Consider the following 24,274-nt stretch of genomic DNA (forward strand, 5'->3'; position numbering starts at 1 on the left):
TGTGCTCTAGAGCCTCCAACCTTCAGCTACTGAGCCCACCTGCCGCAACTCTGAAGCTCACATGCCATAGAGCTCATGCTCTGCGACAAGAGAAGACACTGCGATGAGAAGCCCATGCAGGGCAACTAGAGACTAGCTCCCGCTCACTGCAATTAGAGAAAAAGCCTGTGCAGCAGCGAAGACCCAGCACAACCAAAAATAAAAAACAAAACCCAAAAAACAAAACCAGGGGAGACTTAAAAATTTCAAATGGTTTTAAAGCTTCTACCCTGTCCCATGTGTCTTTTACATTTACCACCATCATTCTACCAAGTATGGTGAAAATGCCCCATCTCTGTTCTTTGTTCTCACAGGTGTGTAGTAATGAAGCCACCTGCATCTGCGATTTCACCTGGGCAGGGACAGACTGCAGTATCCGGGATCCAGTTAGGAACCTGCACCCCCCCAAAGACGAAGGACCCAAGGGTTTGTGTGATTTCAGTTTCAATTCCTTGCATACTGAATTCATTAGTATCCTTCCAGGTGCCAATATAACAAGTTCATAGGTTTTCTGGAGACACATAAGAATATCTCTTTTTGTCATTAAAATGTCTGATTCATGTTCCTGCAAAATTAAGGGTTCTTGGATATGACATTGAAAAAATTGCTTAAGTTACCCCTTAGTCTAGAACTGGAATTAGGAAGAGGTAAATACACCAATTTCCTTTCTTTCCTGTAAATCTCATTCTTCCATAATCACAAATGTTAATCATTTTATAGTTGGTTGAAGCTAAATCAGTTTTTTAAATAGATGAACTCTTTTTCACTTACATGAGACTCTGGTCATTCCTCAGTACTTGAGTTCTTCCGGAGGGAAGTTGTAGTCTCCTATGTTCTGTTTAAGCACACTTTGATTAGGAAGAAACTGGAGTTCTTCACAGAACTTTAACACAGCAAAGCAAACTTGAAAGATCTGGACCTTTGTTTTAATCAACATTAAAAGGAGAAAAATGAGAATTTTAGAATTGGAAGGAGACTCAGTGGTCATCTAGAACCACCCTCATTTTGCAGATGGGAACTCTCAGTCCCTGAGGTCAAGTGACATCCTATGGTTACTAAGGTAACCAGAGGCAGGGCTGGGCCAGGATCTCAGGTAACCTGAGATCACAAATGCCCGATCTCAGGCCTTCTGCTACCGTGTTATAATGTAGCCTGTGTCATCTAAATGTGGTAGTCACTTTCTCCTTATTCTCCCCATTCCCAACCCCTTTTATGATTTTCAAAGAGCTGGTGAAGTCATCAATTACAGTAGACTTACTATAATATTGTACCTGAGAAACCAAAAAATCATTGGAAAGGATACTGTACACCAGTGGGCATTGTATTATACATCAGGTTCTTCCTTCTCATGGTACTGCTAACAGTATTTCATAAATAACTATCATACTTTTTTCCTGCAGGTAGGAAAAATATATATAGAAATAGTGTCATTTTGATCTGCTTAATTTTGGATGAAAGCACCTTTAAACTCAAGCTTCAGTACTGTCCATACGGGAAGCTATGATTTCGAAAGTATATAAAGTTCCATAGTCCTCAGTTCCTGAAGAGATTCAGGCTGATTTGCATGCATGTGTAATGTTCAGTAGGAGTGGGTGTTAAAACACTTCATGCATTTGCTTATTATGCCACGATGTTAACATTCTATAAGAATCACAAGCACACCCTCACAATCTATTTCTGTTCTCCTTCTAGTTATAAAAAGGAACCATTATAAAAAAGGAACGAATTCCACTTTTACATTTAGTCTTTTATTGCTTTAAAATTAGTATGAAAAATTCTCGGATCCACCTTCAGAACTTCGATTTAGAGAATATTTAGCTTCTGACAAGGAGAGATTCATTCTTTCCAAATTTTCTCTCCATGTCTGTGATTCTCTTAAAGATCTAAATGCTGTTTTCTCAAGTGATGTGTAAGTATGCCTGAACAGATGAGCACAGCTGAAGTGGCTTAGACTTTGTTCTTTTTCATAAGGAATTATTAATTTGTTCTCTCTCTTCTCCATTCCTTCACTCACCCATGCCTAAAAAACTTATTTGAAGGCATAAAGTAAACAAGTACATTCTAGAGAAGAGAAGATCCCTAGCTGCCTTTTGTTTTGTTCTGCTTTTTTCCCATTTAATGTGGTGCTGGTCTTCGTTATCTTTTAAAGATAACCTTCTTGATCATTCAAGTAATACATGTTTATTATAGAAAATTTTGAAAATACAGAAAAGGTTAAAAAGAAGGTAAAAATCCCTCTTAATCTAGTAACTCAGAGGTAATCAATATTAGCATTCTGGTTTATTTCTTTCCTGTTGCATATTTTCTTTGTTACTTAATTCTTAATGAAGACAGTGGAATCATTTGAATAAACCTACCCATGGGTTCTAAAATTGTTAAAATCTTCATGAGTCTTTAATAATCTTGATTCATTTGAGAAAAAGGTATTAATTGATATAAATAAAGAGCAGTTACTATTGTAAATTATCAGATTTCCAGAAAAAGTCAAGCAGTTTTAGAACAACTAATAATGGCTCTATCTGTACTGTCCATTTATATCTTTTCAGCCTCTATAGAAAATTCCATTAATACACTAGGAAAATGGAAAACAACTGAAATGAAAATTTAAACACTTTACTGTAGATTTTATAGTTCTAATTTTGATATTCTGATTAAAGAAGACGGTAAGAGATAAACTAGATTCTTTACTTCTGTTTTTAAAATCCAGATAGCAAATATTTATTGATTCTATACTATTTAAAAGTCAGCACATCCTTGCACATGGTAGGCACTCTATGAATACTGTATCCCTTCTATTTGGGAATATGTAAAAGAAGTGAAATGGTGCATGTTAACACTGATTTTCAGTTTATCAGAATCCATTTGTTGTATTGCCTTGCTGAAGAGTAACAGGTAACAAACTCAAGGTACTGAAACCATCAGTACTTCCCTGACCGTAGGTTCAACACCTGTGTGAGGTGCCAAGGTTTTCCTCTATAACTTCATGTTCTGCATTTTCTCATGACTGGATTAGTTTGGTTGACACTTGACTTACTGAGCACAGTCTTTGGACCCTCCCTAAATACTTGCCATAAATAATGAGCAACATCCACAATGAACTAACTTGTCATATTTGTAGATAAGGGCTTTTCTGTAGAGATATGGTGAGTGGGCATTAAAAAATACTTATTTAATTTCAATGTACTTCCTTGTTAAGAAGAAAAAAAATTTAAGAAACAGAATGAAAATATTTCTTTTTAAATCATGAGATTTTATCATAAAAGATGAATTGTACCCAACTACATCTCTTTGGATCAAAATTAAATTAGTAAAAACTAAAGGTGAATTCTGTGACTCTTTGATTCGAGGAAATGAGAAACGAACCAATGTGTTTTCAGTATTTCTTTCATTTTAACTACAGGTTACTAAAAGAATAAAAATTCAACTTCATCCGGGTAGGGATGAATAACACACAGGAAAGTATTGTCATTGAAGTCAGTCTGCACTGGCTCAAGTTGTCCATTGTTGACCCACTGTTTAAAGCATGGAAGATAATTTGCTCCAGCTTTCAAATTAAAATTATTAAAAGACAAGAAATAGGCTCTTAAAGCAAAAAATCATGTGAGCAAGATTTTTAGAAAAAGATTTTTCTATTACATATTACGTGACTTATGTTTTCTACACTGTTGTTCATTTTACCTGCAAAGAGGCTTCTGTCTCTTCTCCCAACCTGTTTCCATTAAACTCCCTGAAAGAAATTATTTTGGCCTGTTCTATGAGGGAAGAATATGTTTGAATTCTAAGACCTTGAATTTCCACCTGTTATAGGGAGAGCCATGTCAACTGGTAATTTTTGTGTTGTGTAGGCATCTTTGCACAGTGCTGTCAGATTCGACTGAGTGACTTTGCTTTATTATAGGATATGATGCAACTTTTCTCATTGGATGGTTTGCAACACCTTGTAGAAGGGAAGAGAAGAAACTGGAACATATCAGATATTTTCCCTGATATATATAAAGTCAAAGAATGGTCCTGGGAAGCTCTGGTCAGATGCTGTCATCATGACAATAGTAATCAGATCAGAGATAGAAGGGCCTTAGGGGCAATTCAGTTCAGACCCACTCTTCTAAAAATGAGAAAACTAGCTTAATTAATAAGGTTAACAGCTACTTAGGTGTAGAGCCAAGAATAAAACCTACATCACCTGATCTTCAGCCCAATATGTTTTTTTTTTGTTATTGCACACAGCCTGAGTTAAAACTGGGTGTTAAGTTATTCTGCTAGTTTGTATAACAGTACTAAGTAGAAGGGTTAAAAAAATCAGTAATGATTAAGCTTATTAACTGATACATTACTTGTCAAAGGAAGTATTATATTGTTAGCATTTAGTATTTTGAAAACAGCAATTTCTAAGTCTACATTGAGGAGTATAATTTAGTGTTTACCTTTGCGTGTGTTTTTTGATGACTTTCTTTGTGAGTGCAGAAATCCTTGATTTTGTAATTCAGATGATTAGGTATGAGAAGTTATGATTGTCATATATAATTATGCTCTATATAATTATGTACCATCTCAGTATTTTTCTCATTACCGATGGCTTCATCAATAACATAAGGATTTACTAAGTTTAAAATTTTTGTGATAATTCTGAGTTTACTTTGAGTTCAGAAAAACTCCATGATATTTTCATTGAGAGCATAAACAAATATTATTCTTATAAAAAATAATTTTTTTATCCTTTCTGACATTTATCCCAATGTGTCAAAAAATGACTCAATTTTTAAAAATTTTATGTAGAAGAGTAAGCACATCTGGTTATACATCTAAATACTGAATTGTAGAGCTTGATAAAATATCTATCATGCTAATATTATACTCTAAAGTATAAAGAATTATTTAGTATTTATTTCTAATCTTAAATTTTAACAAAATACTAAATCTCTGCAGAAAGAACTTTGGTCCATAGAGTACAAATGATGTCTTTGATGCCTCCGGCCTTCAAAGTATTTAAGGATGCAGAATTGTAGCCCTTTTTGGTTCATTGGAGTCATATAGATGAAATACTGCAGCCTTTTGTTTCAGAAAGTCTCTAAAAGTAAGAAAAGAAAAAAAAAAAATCAACCACTCAGTTTCAAAAACAGTTTCAAAGTGTCTGAAGCATGACTTGTCTGTGAAAGAATTCTACATATAAAATAGAAATTCCTGAGGAAAGGAGAAAATTCTTAGTTCTTATTAATGTTACACACTTCTCAAAAATTCTACCTTTTACATGTACACCCGTGGCTGATGCATGTCAATGTATGACAAAACCCACCACAATATTGTAAAGCAATTAGTCTCCAATTAAATAAGTTAATTTAAAAAATTCTACCTTTTAGCACATATGATAGCTAGGACCAAGATTAAAAATAATAACTAACAAATAACAGAAATAAGAAAACAAAAGTGAAAACATACTGCTAAGTAATAAACAGTTTCCATAACAGTTTCAAGTTAAATGAAAAGTAAGTACGGTGAAGGGTTGGAGAGCAAACTCAAGTTCCTAATATGATTGTGTTGTTAGCTAGAATCTGCAAGCCTTCTAGGTTTGGTAGGATGAAGAGAAAAATAAGGTGTATCACCAGCATGGTTTCTGGAACAACAACAACAAAACCTTTTCATAAGTACTGAATGAACAAACAATACAGTTACATAATAAATAAATTAGTAGGGAAGTAAAACTAGATTATAGGTCCCCGAAGGCCTGAGAAAATTTTTTTCAATGAGAAGATAAATTCTTTTTAGCTGGGAAGAGCAGCTGAGACCTTAGTTTTTAAATATCCCCTGTACACATCCATTGGAGAAGGCATTGGCACCCCACTCCAGTACTCTTGCCTGGAAAATCCCACGGATGGAGGAGCCTGGTAGGCTGCAGTCCATGGGGTCGTGATGAGTCGGACACGACTGAGCGACTTCACTTTCACTTTTCACTTTCACTTTTCACTTTCATGCATTGGAAAAGAAATGGCAACCCACTCCAGTGTCTTGCCCGGAGAATCCCAGGGACCGGGGAGCCTGTGGGGTCACACAGAGTCGGACATGACTGAAGCGACTTAGCAGCAGCAGCAGTACACATCCATCCACCTATGAGCCACTCAGTAAATTCATGTCCGTTTGAAAACAGGTTGAGTTGCTACCTACTGGAAGAGATAAGCCTGTTAAGTGTCATGATAAAGAATCAAATGAATTTTGCATATATTTTTTAGTTAAAAAGTAGTGGGAGGGCAGGAGAACAAAGAGGGGAAAGGATATTTTTGAAAAAGCTGTTTTTCCACTTACTTTTATCTTGTTTTGGTGTTGAGTACCCATCAGTTAAGAATTGGAGATAATTGCTCTTGCCCAGGGGAGATTACAGATTATATCTGTTTATCTCGAATACATATTTGAAGCGTCTGTGGAATCGTGTTCATCTGGTTGTTTCTAACACCTGCGTGATCAATTGCCTAATTCTCTGGATTCTGTGGTGAGAAATTACATCCAGAGCAAATAGAAAAAGCCTTTTAAAATAGATGTTGTTATTTATCACTCTCATAGTTATTATAAAAATAACAAATATTCATTCAGCATTATGTTTTAAAGGGATTCTTTACCATGTGAAAGGGATATGTTAGTTTCCTATAATTTAGCACTTATAGCTTTTATAAAAGAGGTAATCAGACTCTCATATATTTTGGGTCTGAGGGACAATGCCTAACAAAAAGTATATATATAACATGATGCGTCCTAGTTAATTTAGTATTCTGAAAGCAATGATTTTCCATGGCCTCAAAAAAAAAAAAAAAAAAAAGAGGCAGTCTATCTGGAATACATTTCATCTCAGTATTTACCTCCACAATTTGGAAGTCTGAGCTCTTATTTAGGTTATATTGAATTATAAGGGATTGTCATATTTGAAAAACATTGCTTAGTTCTCAGCTGTGTCCGATTCTTTGCAACCCTTTGAACTGTAGCCCACCAGGCTACTCTGTCCGTGGGATTTTTCAGGCGGGAATGCTGGACTGGGTTGTCATTTCCTCCTCCAGGGGATCTTTCAGACCCAAAGATCAAACCCAAGTCTTCCGAGTCTCCTGCATTGCAGGCGGAGTCTTTACCACCAAGCCGTGGGGAACCCTTGAAGACTGTTACCATCACCTTATATGTTGGTCTTCTTTTCTTCCCCTCAGTGCTCTCCAGAGGCTTTCTCTGTTTTTTGTTGTGTTCCCTATTGTTTTTTGTTATTTGAAGAATAACTCAGGTTGTTTTTAGTTAATGATAAAGCTAGACTATCTGACTCATACTATTTACTCTGTGATAAAATGAAGTAATTATATAGTTGCTCATCAGGTTTACACATTCAAGGTCCTCTCTCTTCTTTGGGAGAATATTTAGCTAAAAAGGTCAACGAACCCCATATTAAGCCTTAAAAAATTGTGACTTTGAGTCGTGGTTCTTTGTGTGTTTCCTTATGTCTCAGAGCACACAATTTATGTGAATACAGCCTTGTGGGAACGAATTTTTTAATTTTCATTGTTAAAGTGAAGGGAACCAGTATTTTTGGTTCATACAGAAATGTGAGTTAAAGTGCATTTTTTGTCTGTAGGTTTGCATGCATAGTCACGGACACAGACTCACAAACACACTCAACCCTAAATAACCTGCCTTCCTCCAACACTAAATTTCATCTTGCCCAATTAGGGAGCACTAGGGACCTGTGCTCACTCCAGGCCCATTTTGCAATATTCAAAATCTATTCACAGAAGCTTTGATGTGTGGGGATGGAGTGTCTCCACTGAGTCAAACACTGCTGGGTCGTCTGAAGCAATTGCTACAGCATCATTGAGACCCTAACTTTCTCTCAGCACATAGTTTATACCCTGGAAACTATAAAAAAACTAAAAGTGTTCCAGTACTATGTATGTCCCAAACACTGCGGGTTATTTGAAATATACTTTTCCAGATAAAATAATTTTCTGGCTGCAAATGCAGTTCGTTTTAAAGATAACTCTATTTTAAATTTGTAAGTATGTTCATAAAATTCGAATGATAAGTTCTGAGTTTTAGAAAAGATATAGCTTCTTAGGCGTATTTTGCAGTTTGAGAAGTTTATAAAAAGTATACTAATGGTTTACTGCTTTTATAACAAAAACACAGATTTGCTGCTATGCAATTAAAATCATACTTTAATTTTACCTCACTCCATGTAGGACCTATAACTCAAATTGGATTATTTATTATACATGTTGAACGTATAAGAGACTATGTTTTAAGTAGGGTTTGTGGAATTTGAAGATACATTCAGAATTATTCTCAAATATTTGCAATGTGTATGTAGATCTTAATTTCAAATCTTCAGGCAAAGATCTCAATATTTGACTTTCAAAGCATTTCCTGAACAGGTTATGTTGTATTTTAGTGATATCAGTGTGTAATTAATTTCCTTTGTTAAACACTCTCCGTTTTCCCTCCACACAGTGAACATGGCCACAAGCAGGCTAATAGGTGCTGTGGCTGGCACCATTCTGGCCCTTGGGGTGATTTTTGGAGGCACAGGGTGGGGAATAGAGTAAGCATCTTTCTGAGTTTCAGAGTGTTCTGTTTGATCCCCGGTGTGTGAGCTGATCCTTGGCACCCGACTCCCCCATGTGTTGTCTTGTTGCTGTGTGCCCCTTGTGGTGTGATTTGAATGTGTTTGTGTCCTGTGGTTTTCTTGTGCAGTGGAAAACCTTCTCCTGTCTGGAACAATGTGGGGCATAAAATAATATTGGGGTGCTTATGATGTCTTCACAATAAGGCAATGGTCCCAAAGCTTTCACTGCTTCTCCATTTATAAAAGATATTTTAAAATAACAAATCTTTTTTTGACAAACCATTAACATAAATGCTTTTCTATGAGGGTTTTGTTAGGAATCTTATAACAAATTTAATCTTCACAGTCAAATGGTCTAATTGCTAAGTCCAACTCTTGTTACTCAATGGACTGTAACCCACCAGCCTCCTCTGTTCGTGGAATTTCCCAAGCAAGACTACTGGAGTGGGTTGCCATTTCCTTCTCCATCAGTAGTCAAATAGATCCACATATACAGCTAGAAATTATCAACAGTTGTAGCTCCTTTTAAAGAAAATCCAAATGTAGCCACTAACATTTGCTCTGTTTATTTAGAGTGATATAGGAGGCTTCAGCTTAATTTTTTTTTTAAAGAAGTTATTTAGTTCACCATTTTTTTTAAATACATCTACAATACTGTCTTTATTTTCTTCTTATAGAATAGTTAATCACTCAAATCCAAGGTTTACATAAATATTTGTAAATAAAGAGCATCGAGAAAAAACAGATATTTAGTGCAAACCTACAAAACCTTAGGTGAACAGTTGCAAGTAATCTGCTGCGTTTGTCTTAAAGAATAACCAGTGTATAAATAAGTCTACTGCATGCCACTTGCCCTACACAGAAATACAGCTCTCCTTGTTGGTGCTTTTATTTACGTTGCTTTGTACTTGATCCACATCCTCACAACAGCTGTCAGTTCTCCATGGGGTATTGCTCTTATGAGATTGCTAATCTGTAGACTAGAAGATTATCCTGATATTTTTTTCCCCTCTAATTACAGAGAGAGCATATACAAATAGTAGAAATACTCCCAATACATGATGTCTTTTCTATTGAGTGTAGTGGTGATAACATTTCCCAGTGGCTGGGGAATGAATTCCTAGTATTTTAAGAAATCACAAATAGCCTCTATTCAACAACCTCCCCAAACCCTGGGCATGTTGCTAACATCACTCACGTTTCTCTGTAGTCCCATTAGTGGCCACACATGGTACAGTATTGGCCTGGGAGATCTAGACACTGAATTAACATGAACAGAGGAACAAGTCCAGAAGTCACACTTTCCACTGTAGATTTACTAAACTTTCTCTCCCCTGCATCAAAGGGCTTTGTCTAGACTGGGCTCTTTTTGTCTAGATGGGATCTTTACATCCCATCTCTATGGACTGTGAGGCTAATTAACCCCAGGAAGCTAGAAATATTGGAAAAGATATTTTATTTCTCTTCACTTGTTAGAAAATAAATATTTTATTTCTCCTCACTTACTTATATATGACACAGCTAAAATACTTAGAGAAAGCAAGAACTTTGTCCTATAAAATTTCACTTTGGGTGTGTTAATTGGATTATATACAGAAGCAACATTTCATTTCCAAGAGAAATTCTTTATATACATTTATGTGAAATTCTTCCTTGAAAAAAGGTAGTTTTCAAAAAAGTCATCCCAGTTCCTTTTTTAATATTATTTATTGGCCATAACTGCAATGTACTAATGAAATGGATACATTTTAACAAATTCCCCTTGGAGTCTTAGAGCTGGGCAAAATTGAAGCCAGTTATGTAAAGCATAGTCTTTGTTACCAACCTTTGTTTTATCTACTCTTCCACTGTTGCAAGTGTGTGGCTATTTTTGGGTGTGACAGGTAAGTCCACATAAGTACTACTGTATTTAAACTATGTAACCAATAGGACCTACTGTATAGCCCAGAGAACTCTACTCAATATTCTGTAACCTAAATGGGAAAAGATTTTGAAAAAAAAAAAAAAAGGATACATGTAAACATATAACTGAATCACTTTCCTGTATACTTGAAATGAACACAACGATGTTAATCAACTGTATTAAAAAAAAGAGCAGAAAAAGAAATGTGGGAAGGAAACACAGCTAAGTGGGATAACGTTTAGCAATCTTTGTGTAAAGATAGTAAGTTGTTTTGACTTTTCAGGGTGTCTGTCATAGCCTTGTGTTCTACCTCTGCTGTCTCTGCCTGAAATCAGCCATAAACAGTATGTAAACCAGTGATCGTGGCCATGTTCCTATAAAATTTCTTTGCCAAAACATTCATCAGGGACAAATTTGGCCTGTGGGCTGTAGTTGGCTGCCCCTCAGTTTGTAGCATAAGCTTGAGAGTCAGACAAATCTGTGTTCAGATTTTGCCTCTGTCGCTTATTAATGTCTAGAAGCCTCTGTTTCTTCATCTATTAAAGAGGGATAAAAATAGTTCCTATCTCATAGGGATTTTATGAGGATCAAATGAAATATTAATATTTGTCAAGCACTTAGAACTGTACCTGGTAAATATAAGTGCTCAATATACAGTAGGTAATCTGTTTTTCTTGCTCTCCCAATTATTTATTATTGTCAGTGGGACTCTACGGGCCACTGAGATTTGTGTTCTGTAGAATCTCAGTGGTGCGTCTTAAGAGCATGTCCCTGTCCGGGAGCTGGTGAAGACCACATCCCTGACACTCCCATTGCCCTATACTCTATCCCACTCATGCGCACAGCACTGGATGATCCTAGTAAAAACATATAATGTACACAGTTTTAGTGCAGTGGCATCCATTTATATACACAGCTGAGGGCACTAATGTGAGCAGAAAAGAGAATTTTTTACACAAAAATGAATGTATGCACAAATTCAGGATTTTAGGAGAACTATCAAAATTGGTTTCATGACTTCTGGAACAGAGATAAATAGGACTGGAATTAGTTTGCTCTTAGGAGCACTGAGCCTGCATATTAGCTCCCTGGAGGATATGATACTTAGAATAATTCATGTACTGAAGTTAATGTTGCTTAGATTTAAAAATAGTGTGCTAAGGTGTTTTCCATGTGAATGGAGAGGATTTACTATATGTTTCAACTGTTGCTAAAACAATTGACAAAAAAATTCCACTTTGCATTTTCATTCTTGCTGTCTTTACTTCTCACTTCTTTTTTTTTTTCAAATGTCTCCAAGCCTCAAATTTCTCTTAGTTATACCTGGAAACTTGAAGATCGAGTCGAACTTAAGGAATCTTTATCCTATTTCCCCAAAATCACTCAAATAAATTTTATGCTTCCTTTGTATCTTGTCTTTGGAATTCCATGTTGCTGTATAAACACTGTATGGGTCTCTGCAATGAACAAGCATCTTTGAGCGCCTCCCAGTTAGATCTTTGTTGGTACCGTCCTTCTTCCTTCTGAATTTTAACTGTCTTCAATGAGGGATAAAAAAATTTAGCATTTAGACAACTTTATCTGCTGCTTGCAAAGAGCACTTTAGTGGAATATTTTTCCTTCTTTTCATGCCTTCATTTGCCAGCCAGAGAGTACGAATTCTAATGCTGTCATGTTTATTCGTTCTTTTACTTGTTTGCTTCCTGATCCTGGGGTAGGGGAGGAGAAAAACAGATGGGCGACGGCAGCAAGTGGGCATCTGTAACTTTCTTCAGATTCTGCGGAAGGTGAATGGAATGGAACTTATTCTGTCAGTGGTGCAGAAACTTGAGATTTATAGGCAGACGGATCTAAGCAGTAGCTGTCTATAAACAAGGGCGATATTTAAGTGTTTAGTGATCTTTTTCAGAGGGGATTTACTTCCTGTAACTGCTTATCTGCCTGTCGCTGGTGGTAATGAAAGTGGTCAGCTCATCTGACTTTCTTCCCATGATCCTCTGCCACAGGTCCTAGTGCCACCAATCTCATAATAGGCTCCATCGCTGGGGCCATCCTGGTAGCAGCTATTGTCCTGGGGGGCACAGGATGGGGATTTAAGTAAGCAATGCCGCATGTCTTCTTCTCAGTGGCTCTGGCACTTCTCTCTTCTGCTTACGTAACCAAGTTTTGAGTTCCTGCTACCAGATTTTAACAGTAAAACTACTAAAAATAGATATTTGTGTTCAGAAATGGGTCAGAAGAAACATGGAACCTCAAATACCATCTTCAGGCAGATGGGAAAACCCAAAATGTAGAAAGCACTTATATGCAGTACTTAAAGGAGAAGTTCTTTGATAAAAGTAGTTTTAGGAGCAAGCATCCTGAGAAACATTTATTTATATGCAGATAATCCAGGAAACTGTTGTTGGATATAAGTGCATCTCCTCATACAAGATCTTTGTATCTGTTTAAAACTGCTTTCTATGCCATTGACATTTTGAAATTTTCACAACCTTATTTTTCACCCGTATAGCTTTGTGATTTGAAAAGCTTTATTATTTTATAAAAACATTAGTTTCATTAATTCCCTAACCTACTAAATCGGTGTCTCATTGGAATTTGAGGTCTGTGGCTTTGTGTCACTTACTGTTTTTTAATGAACTGTTAATATTGACATGATTGGTAGACTAGGTGTGGTTTCATAGGACCTTTCAGCTTGGATTGTACCTGATCACTGAAGTAAGTTTGTTTAAATAGACACACCAGATAATCACAAACAAACCTTGACTGTGGTCCAAATTTTTGAACCTATTTTGTCCAGTTTGGCATTTCCATACCTTGAATTCATTAGATAATTGCTTCCTATATCTTTTTGTGCTGTGATGACTTGTTTATTGTGGTTTGTAGATAAGACCTAATATTCCCTGTGCCGAATACTCCCTGTGATAAATTGAGTTTCAATTAGATCTAGGGAAACAAATTTAAGTGGGAAATAAGAATATTACCCAAATTCAAAACCCACTTTGCCTCCATCTGGTTACTTAATAGAGGAACTTTTTGACCTGAATTATCTGAGTAATTACCTCAATTATGAAATTTTTTATGTTTTATATTTGGAATTCTCAATTCAATATATTTAAACCAGGTAAAATTGTCATTATTAGAAATTTATTATGAAAGAAAAACAAGCCAAAAGATGATTTAAACAAATTAAACTTTTTCTGCTAATTTTGTTATTATATTAAGATTTAATGAATAAGCCTACAAATTTTTGAGTGGCTTCAGCTTGGAAGGGTATTATCAGATGGTACCTCTTTTCTTCAGAGATATTTATAAATTTGAACCTGTTTAGTGAAACAGTAATTTTGACATCAGTGCAAAGACACACAAACACATTTAACTTTCTCACCATGATATTAATAAGAGTTTTCCCAGTTAATGAGTCACTCATGTGGTACCTAACAACAAAAAAATATGTGTTTGTTTGGGCTGAAATAATTCTAGCAAAAACTTTTCTTAGTGTCTCATGACTGTAAGAAGGTCATTATGCATTTCAGTAGTTCCATGATCTGTTACTCTAGAGTGCTCCTTTGAACTTTTTCATAAGTATGCCTCAAGGAAAATAAAGTTGGCTCATGCCAGGCTTATGCCTCCTTGGTGTTAGGATACTTCAGTTTCAAAGGCCTGGAAAAGAGTCCACTGGGCATCTTAGCCATCCAGCCGCATGCAGTGACAAATGTACCACTTCAGCATTTGGAGATGAGAGCACTGTTCTGTAGCAGGACCTCAAAACAGTGGCCTGGCCTAGCTCACAGCTTGAATTGCATGTTTCTTTGGGGAAAAGCAAAAAAGCATTTATCACTGTATAAGTAGTTATAGGCCTGTACAGTGTATTTATATCTGAGAAAGACATCTAGTTATCAGAACAGAAAACAAAGGGGAAGAGATGGATGTTTAGTGAGGTGAGAAATAGCCTTTGGGGGGATGCTGTGCAGACATGTGTGGCTGGGTTCTGTCAGTGTCCCTTCCCTTCCCTATGACCCTTACAGGAAAACATTTAGAAGGCACACAGTAGTGTAAAGTAAAGTAAATATTTGTATGTCCTGGAACAAAGGAAAAAATGAAGACAGAATTCTTGAACATGTCATTTTAGCAGTTTTAATTTGTAGGAGGTACTGCTGTTTGTGCTATTTGCTCCTCCATGGGAATCTTTAGTTTAGATTTTTAGATGTTAGATCTTTAGATTTTAATAGTAGCTATGTGGTTTGTATGGAGCTTTAAATAACTACTTCAACCTTGCAATAAAAGCCTTTGGGTGCTGAATGATGAAGCTTCAGTGTTGCCACCCTTCACACAGTTTTAGAGATGATTAGTCTAGAGATGATTTGGAAGTATAATTATTTTCTGTTTGAATTGAAACTTTGAAGTCTTTCATTGAGTTCAATGTAGACACAAAAGAGGTTTCTTTAGAATCAAAAGTTGAAAATAGTTTGTAAAAAGAATTGCTCTAAATATCTTGATTGGAAAGCCCTCCTGACTGGGTTTTTATTACTGGATGAGAAATTAGCAAGATAGCCTAAAGAATCTGAAGGTACATATACTTAGCCATCCAGGAAAATAACTGCTTAGGGGAAGTATTGCTTTTTTCTAATGTTGAATTTCTTTAGGTGTAACATTCTGAATAATGTAGTTGTGGAAGAAGTTTCATACCCAGCATAACTTGTTCAAATATGAATGAGAGATACAGCTGTGCTCTGACTCCTGACACTGCCATTAGGGTTCTTTTTTTAACCATATTTACCTGTAAATAGCTGGTTAAAGCATAAGCTTATGTGAGTGTACATGCATGTGTGAATGTGTGTAAATTTGTGTGTGTAAAGTGATGATGAAGCTTTATCAAGATTGTGTGGTCAACGGACTGTTTCTGGATTGTCAATGAGGATGCTAAATCTTAAAAAAATAAAAATTATTTAAAAATTGGAGAAAAAAAAACACAATAGTATGAATTTAGATTACTTCTTTTTAGCAGAATAGTAGAGTCTGAAAACTTGGGTTAATGCAAGCAAGACTTCCCTGAGCAAGATGGTAAAACTCTTAAAAATGTTTTATTGGGTAGGTTATTTTTAAAAACTATTCTGATATATTGGGTAATGTGGTAGGCATACCTAAGTAATTTCAATAGTTCTGTATTCCAGAAGTGTGAAGATGCTAAGGGATAGTTTAGTCTATGGATTCTCAGTCTTTAAGGTGTTAGGATTTTTCTCTGAGAAATCTTGTGAAAACTGAACATAGGCCCTTGTCATTACCAATTTGGTCAACTTTCTCCCACATCTGCATTTATTTGCTCTCACCCTCTGCTCTTTTTTTTTTTTTTTCTCTCCATCCCGCACTAAATAAAGCTATGAACTGTGGTGCAAAAGATTGCAAATGTGGTTGCCAAGGAGGCTCATGGCTATCATTCAGCGTTGAATAATAATGTTGCTCCACTGGGTCATTAGAGTTGTTGCCTTTCCTGGACATTGAAAAAAATCAAGAGACTGAAGTATCATTTTAGTAGCATCTTTCTCAAAAGCTTAGGACGAGTGCAAGTATATAAAAAGATAATTTCATCTCTTCATCTAACAATGAACAGAATTGCTGTTATTAACTTGGATGCAGCTTTTTTTCTGAATTCTCTAAATCTGAAGACAGGAGTTTTGATGTGAGCAATATGGTCATCTATATGCCCATAAAGTATATCCACACCATGGGTGATGGTGGTAGAAAAGAGATTCTAGGTGATGATAGGAAAAGAACTTGAAGGTTAATAGTGCCCTAGTTTGCTGACAGTTCGTATCACAAGATTTGAGGACAAATGTTGAGTTCTTTCAAACATGTTATAATTGCAGGCTATGGAAGACTATTGCCATGTCCCCTTATTCCACCACCTGCTCTCTCCATGGGATTCAGCAGTAGGAGTGGCCATGTTGCCCTGGCAGAGCTGCCCCTGACATTAAAAGTGTTAATTTAATAAGTCTGTGTAATTAAATATGTGGCTTCCTGTCTATGAGAAGTCAGATTCAGTCCCTACTGAACCTGACTTGGACGCTAGGAGACTGTTTGGCTTGTGTTCCTTGTCGTTGGAGGTGCTAAAGAAAAGACTGTTTAGATACTTGCAGTAAATGAAACTGAAAGGGTCATATCTGGGTTATCACTAGGAAAGTTAACTGAATTGTTTGGCATACTGAATGAAATTTGAAATGAACCTAATATTGCTAATTACATTTTCTCAAAAAATCAGATGTCTTTTTTCTGCTTTTGTTTTTTGTGGAGTTTAGAAATGAAATCAATTTTAGCTAGTCTTTCCATGAAGAGGATAACCAGATTGCTCCTTACCTAAATTCCATGACCATATCCCATTGCAAAATAAGGGACCTGGTTTCCCCAGTATTCCTCTGACACTTGGGTTAGGCACTTTCTTACTCAGCCCTAGCAGGTGGTGGTGGTGCTAGGTTAGCCAGAAAGACCCAGTTCAGCTCCCGGACTCAACCACCTGTGGAAGTGAACTCAGTCTAAGGTGACCAAGGAGGCAGAGTTGGGCAAAGGGTTCTTGGTGGGCGAGTGATGACTCGTCATGGAAAAAGAAGATCTTAGTGGTGGATAAACATACCCTTAAAAGAATATCTAAGACTTTACAATTCCCCAAACATTATTGTTACCTGAAGAGCCTTTTAAAAACCTTTTGTAGATGTATATGTAGTATAATATGTAGTAGACAAAAGTACAGGTTTTTCAGAAGTAGTAAAACTGGATGAAAACTGAGTCAATGCAGGGTTTATGGATTGCACTGATATTCTATAATGATTCAGAAATACCTTGCAGGTTATGATGAAAAAGTGAGCGGCCTTCAGAATCCAGTGAACAAAGGATTTCAGAGGAAATGCTTGTGGAAGGAAAGCAGCAAGCATCTACGGATGAGAGATGTGCTTTCACATTAAAATAGAACAAAATAACTTGATAGGCAGTTCTCAACATATAGTAGCCAGTAGTGGTTTTACAGTTGACCCTGAAAGTCAGCCAGCTGCAGGAATGGCCCTCACTGTCCTCATCACAGGGCTCCACCTTCTCTCTGCTGGGACGTCAGTGGTGGAAGCGTGGTCCTGGAACCCCCCACTAGGATTTAGAGTCCATTTTCCCATAGACAGGAGGGTAGGTTGGCCTCCTGATCTGCCCTGGGAGGCCAGTCATACTGTAGGACATTGTTTTTATAAAAAACGCAATCTAAGCTTCAAAACTGACAACTTATGGACACTAGAGGTTGCCTCTATGTCAGGCTGAAATGGAATTTCATATCTCCAAATGAACCAGGGAATTCACTGGCAGTCCAGTGGTTAGGACTCAGGGCTTTCACTTCCGAGGACCCAGGTTTGATCCCTGTTTGGGAAACTCAGATCCTGCAAGCTGTGTGGCTTGGCCAAAAAAAAAAAAAAAAGGACCAGATTGCTATTACGACCTTAAATGTGGCTATTTATCTGACATTCCCTGAGTTTGAATAAAGGGATTTAGATAAGGGCAATAGAGTCATTTTGAGCTTCCCTTGTGGCTCAGCTGGTACAGAATCCGCTTGCAATGTGGGAGACCTGGGTTCGATCCCTGGGTTGGGAAGATCCACTGGAGAAGGGAAAGGCTACCCACTCCAGTATTCTGGCCTGGAGAATTCCATGAACTGTATAGTCCATGGGGTCGCAAAGAGTCGGACACGACTGAGCAACTTTCACTTTCAATATAGTCATTTACATGTATAGCATGAGCCCACTTGATTTTTCCTCCGCATCCAGTTTTAATTGGGGAGATAAAAGTTTAATGGTTCTCTTGCATTCTGGCAACACATATCTAAATAGGTTGGGGCTCCTAGTCCTTCAAGATCATTCCGCAAGGTCAAACAGTCGCTGTTTTCCCCCCACCTGACTCACAGGAAGTGTGGTTCCTAATGCATCTACCTTCAAGGGCAGTGAACATGCTGGAGTCACAGGCCCTGTGCTCTGAAGGAAACTGACTTAGTAACAGATACATCATGGGAGACTTCCCTTTTGTCCTCTCCTCTCTTTCCTGGGCAGCATCAGCAATGATTGCTTTTAAGGATACTGACCCAAAAGAGGATTGAGAGGGAGGAAGGGGAATGGTGAAAAGGAAAAAGTAGCAGTCCTACAAATAGTGTTTGTACTATGTCTTAGCCAGTGATCCACATGCTTAAGCCATTAGAGAAGATGCCATAATGAAAACTTTGAAAAAGAAAAAGGGAGATTTTCTTTAAAGAGTTTTATATTTGCTATTGAAAAAGAGAAGCATCAAAGCAGTCATCTTGGAGAAAAAAAAATAAGAACTTTGCAGGATGTCTTTCTACATATTTTGAGCTTTGGTATTGTTTTTATTTTGAATTACCTGTGGGGACGAGGAATATACTGCAGTCCTTTTGGTACTCAGGGCTGTAAGGGTATCAGCTGGCCCTGAGTGAGCGGGCAGGGAGGGGGCGGAGGGGCCTCCAGTTTTGCATGACGCCGTGGTGGCAGCTGTGTTGCGCCCGCCCAGTGTGCAGACTGAATGCATGAACCCCTGCTTGATGCCCCACATGAAGCCAGACCATGGGGAGGTTGCAACCAACTCTTGTTGTTGCCTTGTAGTGTCTTGCTGGTTCTCTTCTTTCTCTTTTTAAACAAGAACCTCTTTTTAGGAGACTGGACACTGTGAGCAAAGCATTTTAACTTGCTTATCTCAACTAAGCTAAGCTGCTCCATTTGCTTAACTAACCTGAGCCTGTGTCCATTCTCCTTGGAGTGTACCATCTTACTGTGCACTCTGGTTTTCTACTTTCTAGGTAAGAAAAATGCTTGTTCCAAAGTGAGGTAAGAGCTCACACCCCAAGGCAGCAAGATAACTGAGTAGAGCAAAGTTTTTTTGTTTTTTTTTTTTGTTTTTGTCACTTTGGCAAAAGCCAGTCCACAGATACAGAACTCTTAAGTTACCAAAGGAAGCAGTTATAAGACTTTCAAAATATTTCTTAGTTTTTCTAATAGTCCCCTAAGTGGAAGAGCCTCCTGGATTAATTTATACCTAGTTAAAGTTAGCTATGTCATTTCCTTCTGAAATCTGCTTCCCTGATATCTCAGTTGGTAAAGAATTCACCTGCGATGCAGGAGACCCTGGTTTTATTCCTGGGTTGGGAAGATCCGCTGGAGAAGGGATAGGCTACCCACTCTAGTATTCTTGGGCTTCCCTCTTGGCTCAGCTGGTAAAGAATCTGCCTGCAATGCGGGAGAACTGGGTTTGATTCCTGGGTTGGGAAAATCCCCTGGAGACGGGAACAGCTACCCACTCCAGTATTCTGGCCTGGAGAATTCCATGGACTGTATAGCCCATGGGGTCGCAAAGAGTGGGACACAACTGAGCAACTTTCACACTTCCTTCTGAAAGAGACAATTTGGGCTGCTGAGGCTTTCTGTGGTTTACAGTGAACAACTGGAAGCTTCTTTTCAGCCTTCACAAATGGATATACACTGGCAGGGAGGTTGTAACAACATCCAAGAGTGTGAGCTGTTCTGTGTTTCGAGTTATTTTGGACAGTCTGCCTCGGGGTGAGTTGATTACTTTGCTCTGGAACTAGCGTTGCTGTCATTATCATTACCCTTCTCTCATCATGATCTGATTAATATTGTGGATTTTTCCCCTTCTGCTTGCATCTTCTTTTGACGCGCTCTGGAAGAAATGTCAAGAAGAGGAGGTTTGATCCTACTCAGCAAGGCCCCATTTGAATCAGCGGCCCTGGATGAACAGCGTCTTGCACTGTGGGATTCTGGGTATGACGTACTTGCAGCATCGTTGCCAGAACTATTAAGTCTGTGAACAAAAACCTTGGGTGGTTATGACTAGAGAACTAACGTTGGGGTAACAGGGATGGGGTCAAAGAAAAACTGTCCTTTTGGAAATACTTTCAAAGAACCCTTCCCACCACCTATCAATAAAGGGGAGCAAAAGACAATATTGTACAAAGAACTATTTCAGAATCTTTTTTTTTTTTTTCTAATGAAAGGAAGAAGGAAGAACAACAAAAATTAAGTGCAATAAAAGAACCATTAAAAAATAGCAAATGATCTTTTCCTTTCCTCAGCCTGCTACCACTTAATATCTTCTAAATGATTTAGCATGATTTTTTTTGTTTTTCTTTTCTTACCAATGACACACTCCAGCGGCATGAAGATCTAATTTTCGAAAGGGTAAAATCTGCATGGCCTATATACAACAAACAGCTAGCAAGCCAATCCACAGCAAAACCTGCAACTGATTTCCTAAGATGAAAGTTGGCAGATGAACCCACGGAAGCTGCCTGCCCCCTCCCCCTGCTCCCTCGTCTTGACCAGGCCATGAGGAACTCACACACCCCTGCTCTTGTTGATTCACTTCCTGTTGTCTTTTCTCCTGGACCTCACATCCTTTGGAAATGGAAGCTGGAATTTGAACAATGATGCTATTGTATAGTTCTTTTATAAATGTAAATATGGAAATAGATTTTGACACATCATTTTCACTTGTCTGTACGGAAGTATTTCTCTTGTAAAGGTTGTCTGTAAATTTGAGTTTATTGTTTGTTCTCCATCATTTTTACTTTTTCTCTATTTCTCTTTGTCCTCTCTTGTAACATGTTGTACAATGATTCTTGAGTTTGCTTTAAAAAAAAAAAAAAACAGATATGGCCACAGATTCAAGGAGTTTGAGCACAAAACAGGTGCAATTAAAAAAATGAAATGATTGAATGAGATGAAATGCTGGAAACCAAAAATAAACAAAGGGTGGGGGACACAAAGAACAAAATAACCCATAGGAAAAACATAAAAATTATGTAAATGCAAATATATGTACTCACAAGTCTCTAAATTTTTTTGATGTCATTATAAACATCTGTATATAATGTAAGAAAGTAGACACCCTCTCTAATTAATCACAAAAGTGCCAAGCTCATGATGTCAGTTTTTGATTTTGAGTTTTCTTTCCCTGTCTTTAATGTGAAAGGAGGATAAACTTAAAGCCTTAAATTTAAAAAATAATTTTTAAATGTTGAAAGCTTGGGGAAAAAGTTAAGCTTTTCATTTTATTCCATATCTGTTATTGTCAGTATTTCATTATGCCTTCAACTTCCTGCCTCGAAATATATCTGGTAGATCCCCACTGTAAAGCTGGTAATGAGAACAGAAACAGCATTTACCTTTTTCTGAACACTGTTAAGATAGGCTTTAATTCTGTGTGTTGTGTTTTCAACTGGCCTTGTCTGGCCTGTGGTGTATGACTGATCTGTGGAATGTTGTGATGGATTACAGTGGGATTCTACTACATACAAATTCACATCGTTCTTTTCCCTCCAGGCAGATTTGCAGATGTAATCTGGGTTCCCAAGCCCCTCTGAATTTAATTCACTGTCACTGGTTTTTTTTCTTCCATTGATGGTCAAGATAGCTTTCGTTCAAGTGTTGAGTATCTACGGTAATAAAGAAATTTAGTTCCACTTTTTTTTTAATATAAAAGCTTGTACATGATCCCTTTAGTAAGCATCCATCTAGTGATGTTTTACTGTTTTACTGAGGGCCCCTAAAGAGCCCACACTTCTGTAACATCCTGTTTTTAGAAACGGGACATCCAGTTGTTCCGTTCACTTCTTCCTGACAACTGAATTAGTTGCTCAAGTGAGCTTTGAGTTCTTTTTCAGCAAGATTCATAACACTAGTCTCACCACTTTTGCCTGGACTTTGCAAAGGATTTTTTCCTTAAAATGTGCTGCTTTAAACAGTGGGGTTTTCCCCAAGTTATCCTTTGCTTTGGAAGTGTTGCAGTCGTAGAGCAGGAACCTTCTTTCTAAATGCTACAATAGACCGTCATCTAACATCTTAATCCTGTTATTGCTTTCTGAGTCCTAGGTGCTACACAGGCATGTAGTCTTTCTCTAGAACTAGCTGTATGTTTCTGTTGTAATAACAGGGTTACCTACAAGGTTTATCAGCCTTACCCTTGGTGTCATAAGACATGAGTTGTATCCTTCTACCAAGCAGCATTGGCTCTTAGAGGGAGCCTGGAGGAAACTCAGATTCCTCGGGATCTCTTCCTGTCACTCTGTGGTTTGTGTCTCTCTGTTGTTGAGTCCTGTTCGCCAGTGGATACTTAGCTGCTGCTGAGTCCACCATACACATTTCACTGCTGTTCCAGAGGTACCGTGGTTGACTTAATAGGTACAAAACCATGGTAGTACAAACAAGTTTAAACCTGTTGTTAACTTCTGAGCATTTCACAAACAACATTGTAAATGTGCGATGTTATGTTTTAAATCAGACCACAGTGGTCCCCAAATATTATGTACATATGGCAACTGTCAGTGTAACTTTTTATTACACTGGCACTTTCATAGGTAATGAAACCTATGCTCCAATGTTAAATTATTTGTGTGTATATGTAAAATACACGAGCTTTAAGCTATCTGTGTATGACTATGAAAGACAATGCAACCATACCAGTTGTGAACAGTGGATTATAGTTATGTTTGGTGGTATTAGTTTATGTAAGATCAAGGTCTGTTGTATTTTCTCTTGCACATGCCATTCATTTGCTGATTCTTGTGGTGTGAATATGCCAGTTTATTCTTTTGAGCTCAAAGCACAAGCATCTGACCGTTTAATGTTACCCAGCAAGAGTTAGTGTAAAGTGATGACAGGTTCCCATTTCACCCGTTAACGTTTGCTTCATGAATCGGTGACACCTGGAGAGGAGATGTGCGCTGACTTCATTGCTCACCCTGGGATACTGCATGAACCCATCGAATTAGAGCTGCTCTCCCTAGATAAATGAGCAGTACACATAGGTGCATGTTCCAAAACATGAATCACATAGAGCTGTGGAGTTTTGCCAAGTGGTATGTGTGTGACTTTAGTTTCTGTTTTTCTTTCTTTCTTTTTTAACTATGCAGAGATGGGAAATGCACAAACTTCTCAAAGACTAGTGTCTGAAGAACTTTCCAAACAGTACTTGAATCCTTTCTTTAAAGTCATCCCACCATCCTTTATAGCCATTGTTGCTTCCACTGTTAACTTTCATTTTTAGATGGTTTCCAGTTCTTTAAGTGCACAGCCTGAAGTTCTGCTGGAAGCTAAATAAATTCATTCGTATCTTGGTTGTCTATAGATGGAGATTCAGTAGTCATTGTATGCATCTTCAGTCAAGTGTATATTAAAACTTTCGTTAACATTGAATGTTGTAGTTTTATACTTTGGTCATTTTTCTTAAACCCCTTTTCTGTGCTCTCTTGTGTTGTTGATTCAATGGCTGTGCACCAGATAACTTTTAGCGCCGGTCTCTCAATCAAAGGCTCACTGAAAATTTAATCGGTCAATGGAGCAAAATAAAATCCTGATTGATGGTAAATATATTGCTGATTAGGATTCAGCTTCAGTGGATTTATTGGAAATGCTTTGATTTTTATAAGTCCGGGCGGTGGCAGGGGGGACACAGTAGAGTCATGCCATTACTATATTTCTTTCTTTGTTGTCTCTCTTCTGAGTTTAAATGGGGGATGGCTAGTCATAACATCCACACTTTTGACCCTGGTACCATTAGAATCAAACTAAAAAGAAAATAGAAGTGTTTGGTTGTCTACATTGTAATACCAAAAACATTCAAAGGAAGGTATTTCCTCACACCTTACATAGGATTGTTCATCAAATAATAATCCTTTTTTATGAATGTCTCTCAGTGTC

At 37.4% G+C, this 24,274-nt stretch overlaps 1 protein-coding gene across 6 annotated transcripts in view; it reads left to right on the plus strand.

Moving 5' to 3' along the window:
• The window catches only part of ADAM23 (ADAM metallopeptidase domain 23), a 197,206-nt gene extending 173,250 nt beyond the window's left edge, over positions 1-23,956 (plus strand). For 2 of the 6 annotated variants that reach the window (XM_061382573.1, XM_061382610.1), the window contains exons 24-26: positions 354-465; positions 12,533-12,623; positions 20,245-23,956. In XM_061382573.1, the coding sequence (XP_061238557.1) occupies positions 354-465; positions 12,533-12,623; positions 20,245-20,293 (252 nt within the window). In that variant the 3' untranslated portion in view covers positions 20,294-23,956. Of the gene's footprint in view, positions 1-353; positions 466-8,508; positions 8,600-12,532; positions 12,624-20,244 lie in introns of all 6 variants that reach the window. The other 4 variants (XM_061382590.1, XM_061382582.1, XM_061382619.1 and 1 more) reach the window with 4 other exon arrangements.
• The last annotated feature ends 318 nt before the right edge of the window (positions 23,957-24,274 follow it).

Source organism: Bos javanicus, chromosome 2, assembly GCF_032452875.1.
Source record: "Bos javanicus breed banteng chromosome 2, ARS-OSU_banteng_1.0, whole genome shotgun sequence".
Lineage (NCBI taxonomy): Eukaryota > Metazoa > Chordata > Mammalia > Artiodactyla > Bovidae > Bos > Bos javanicus.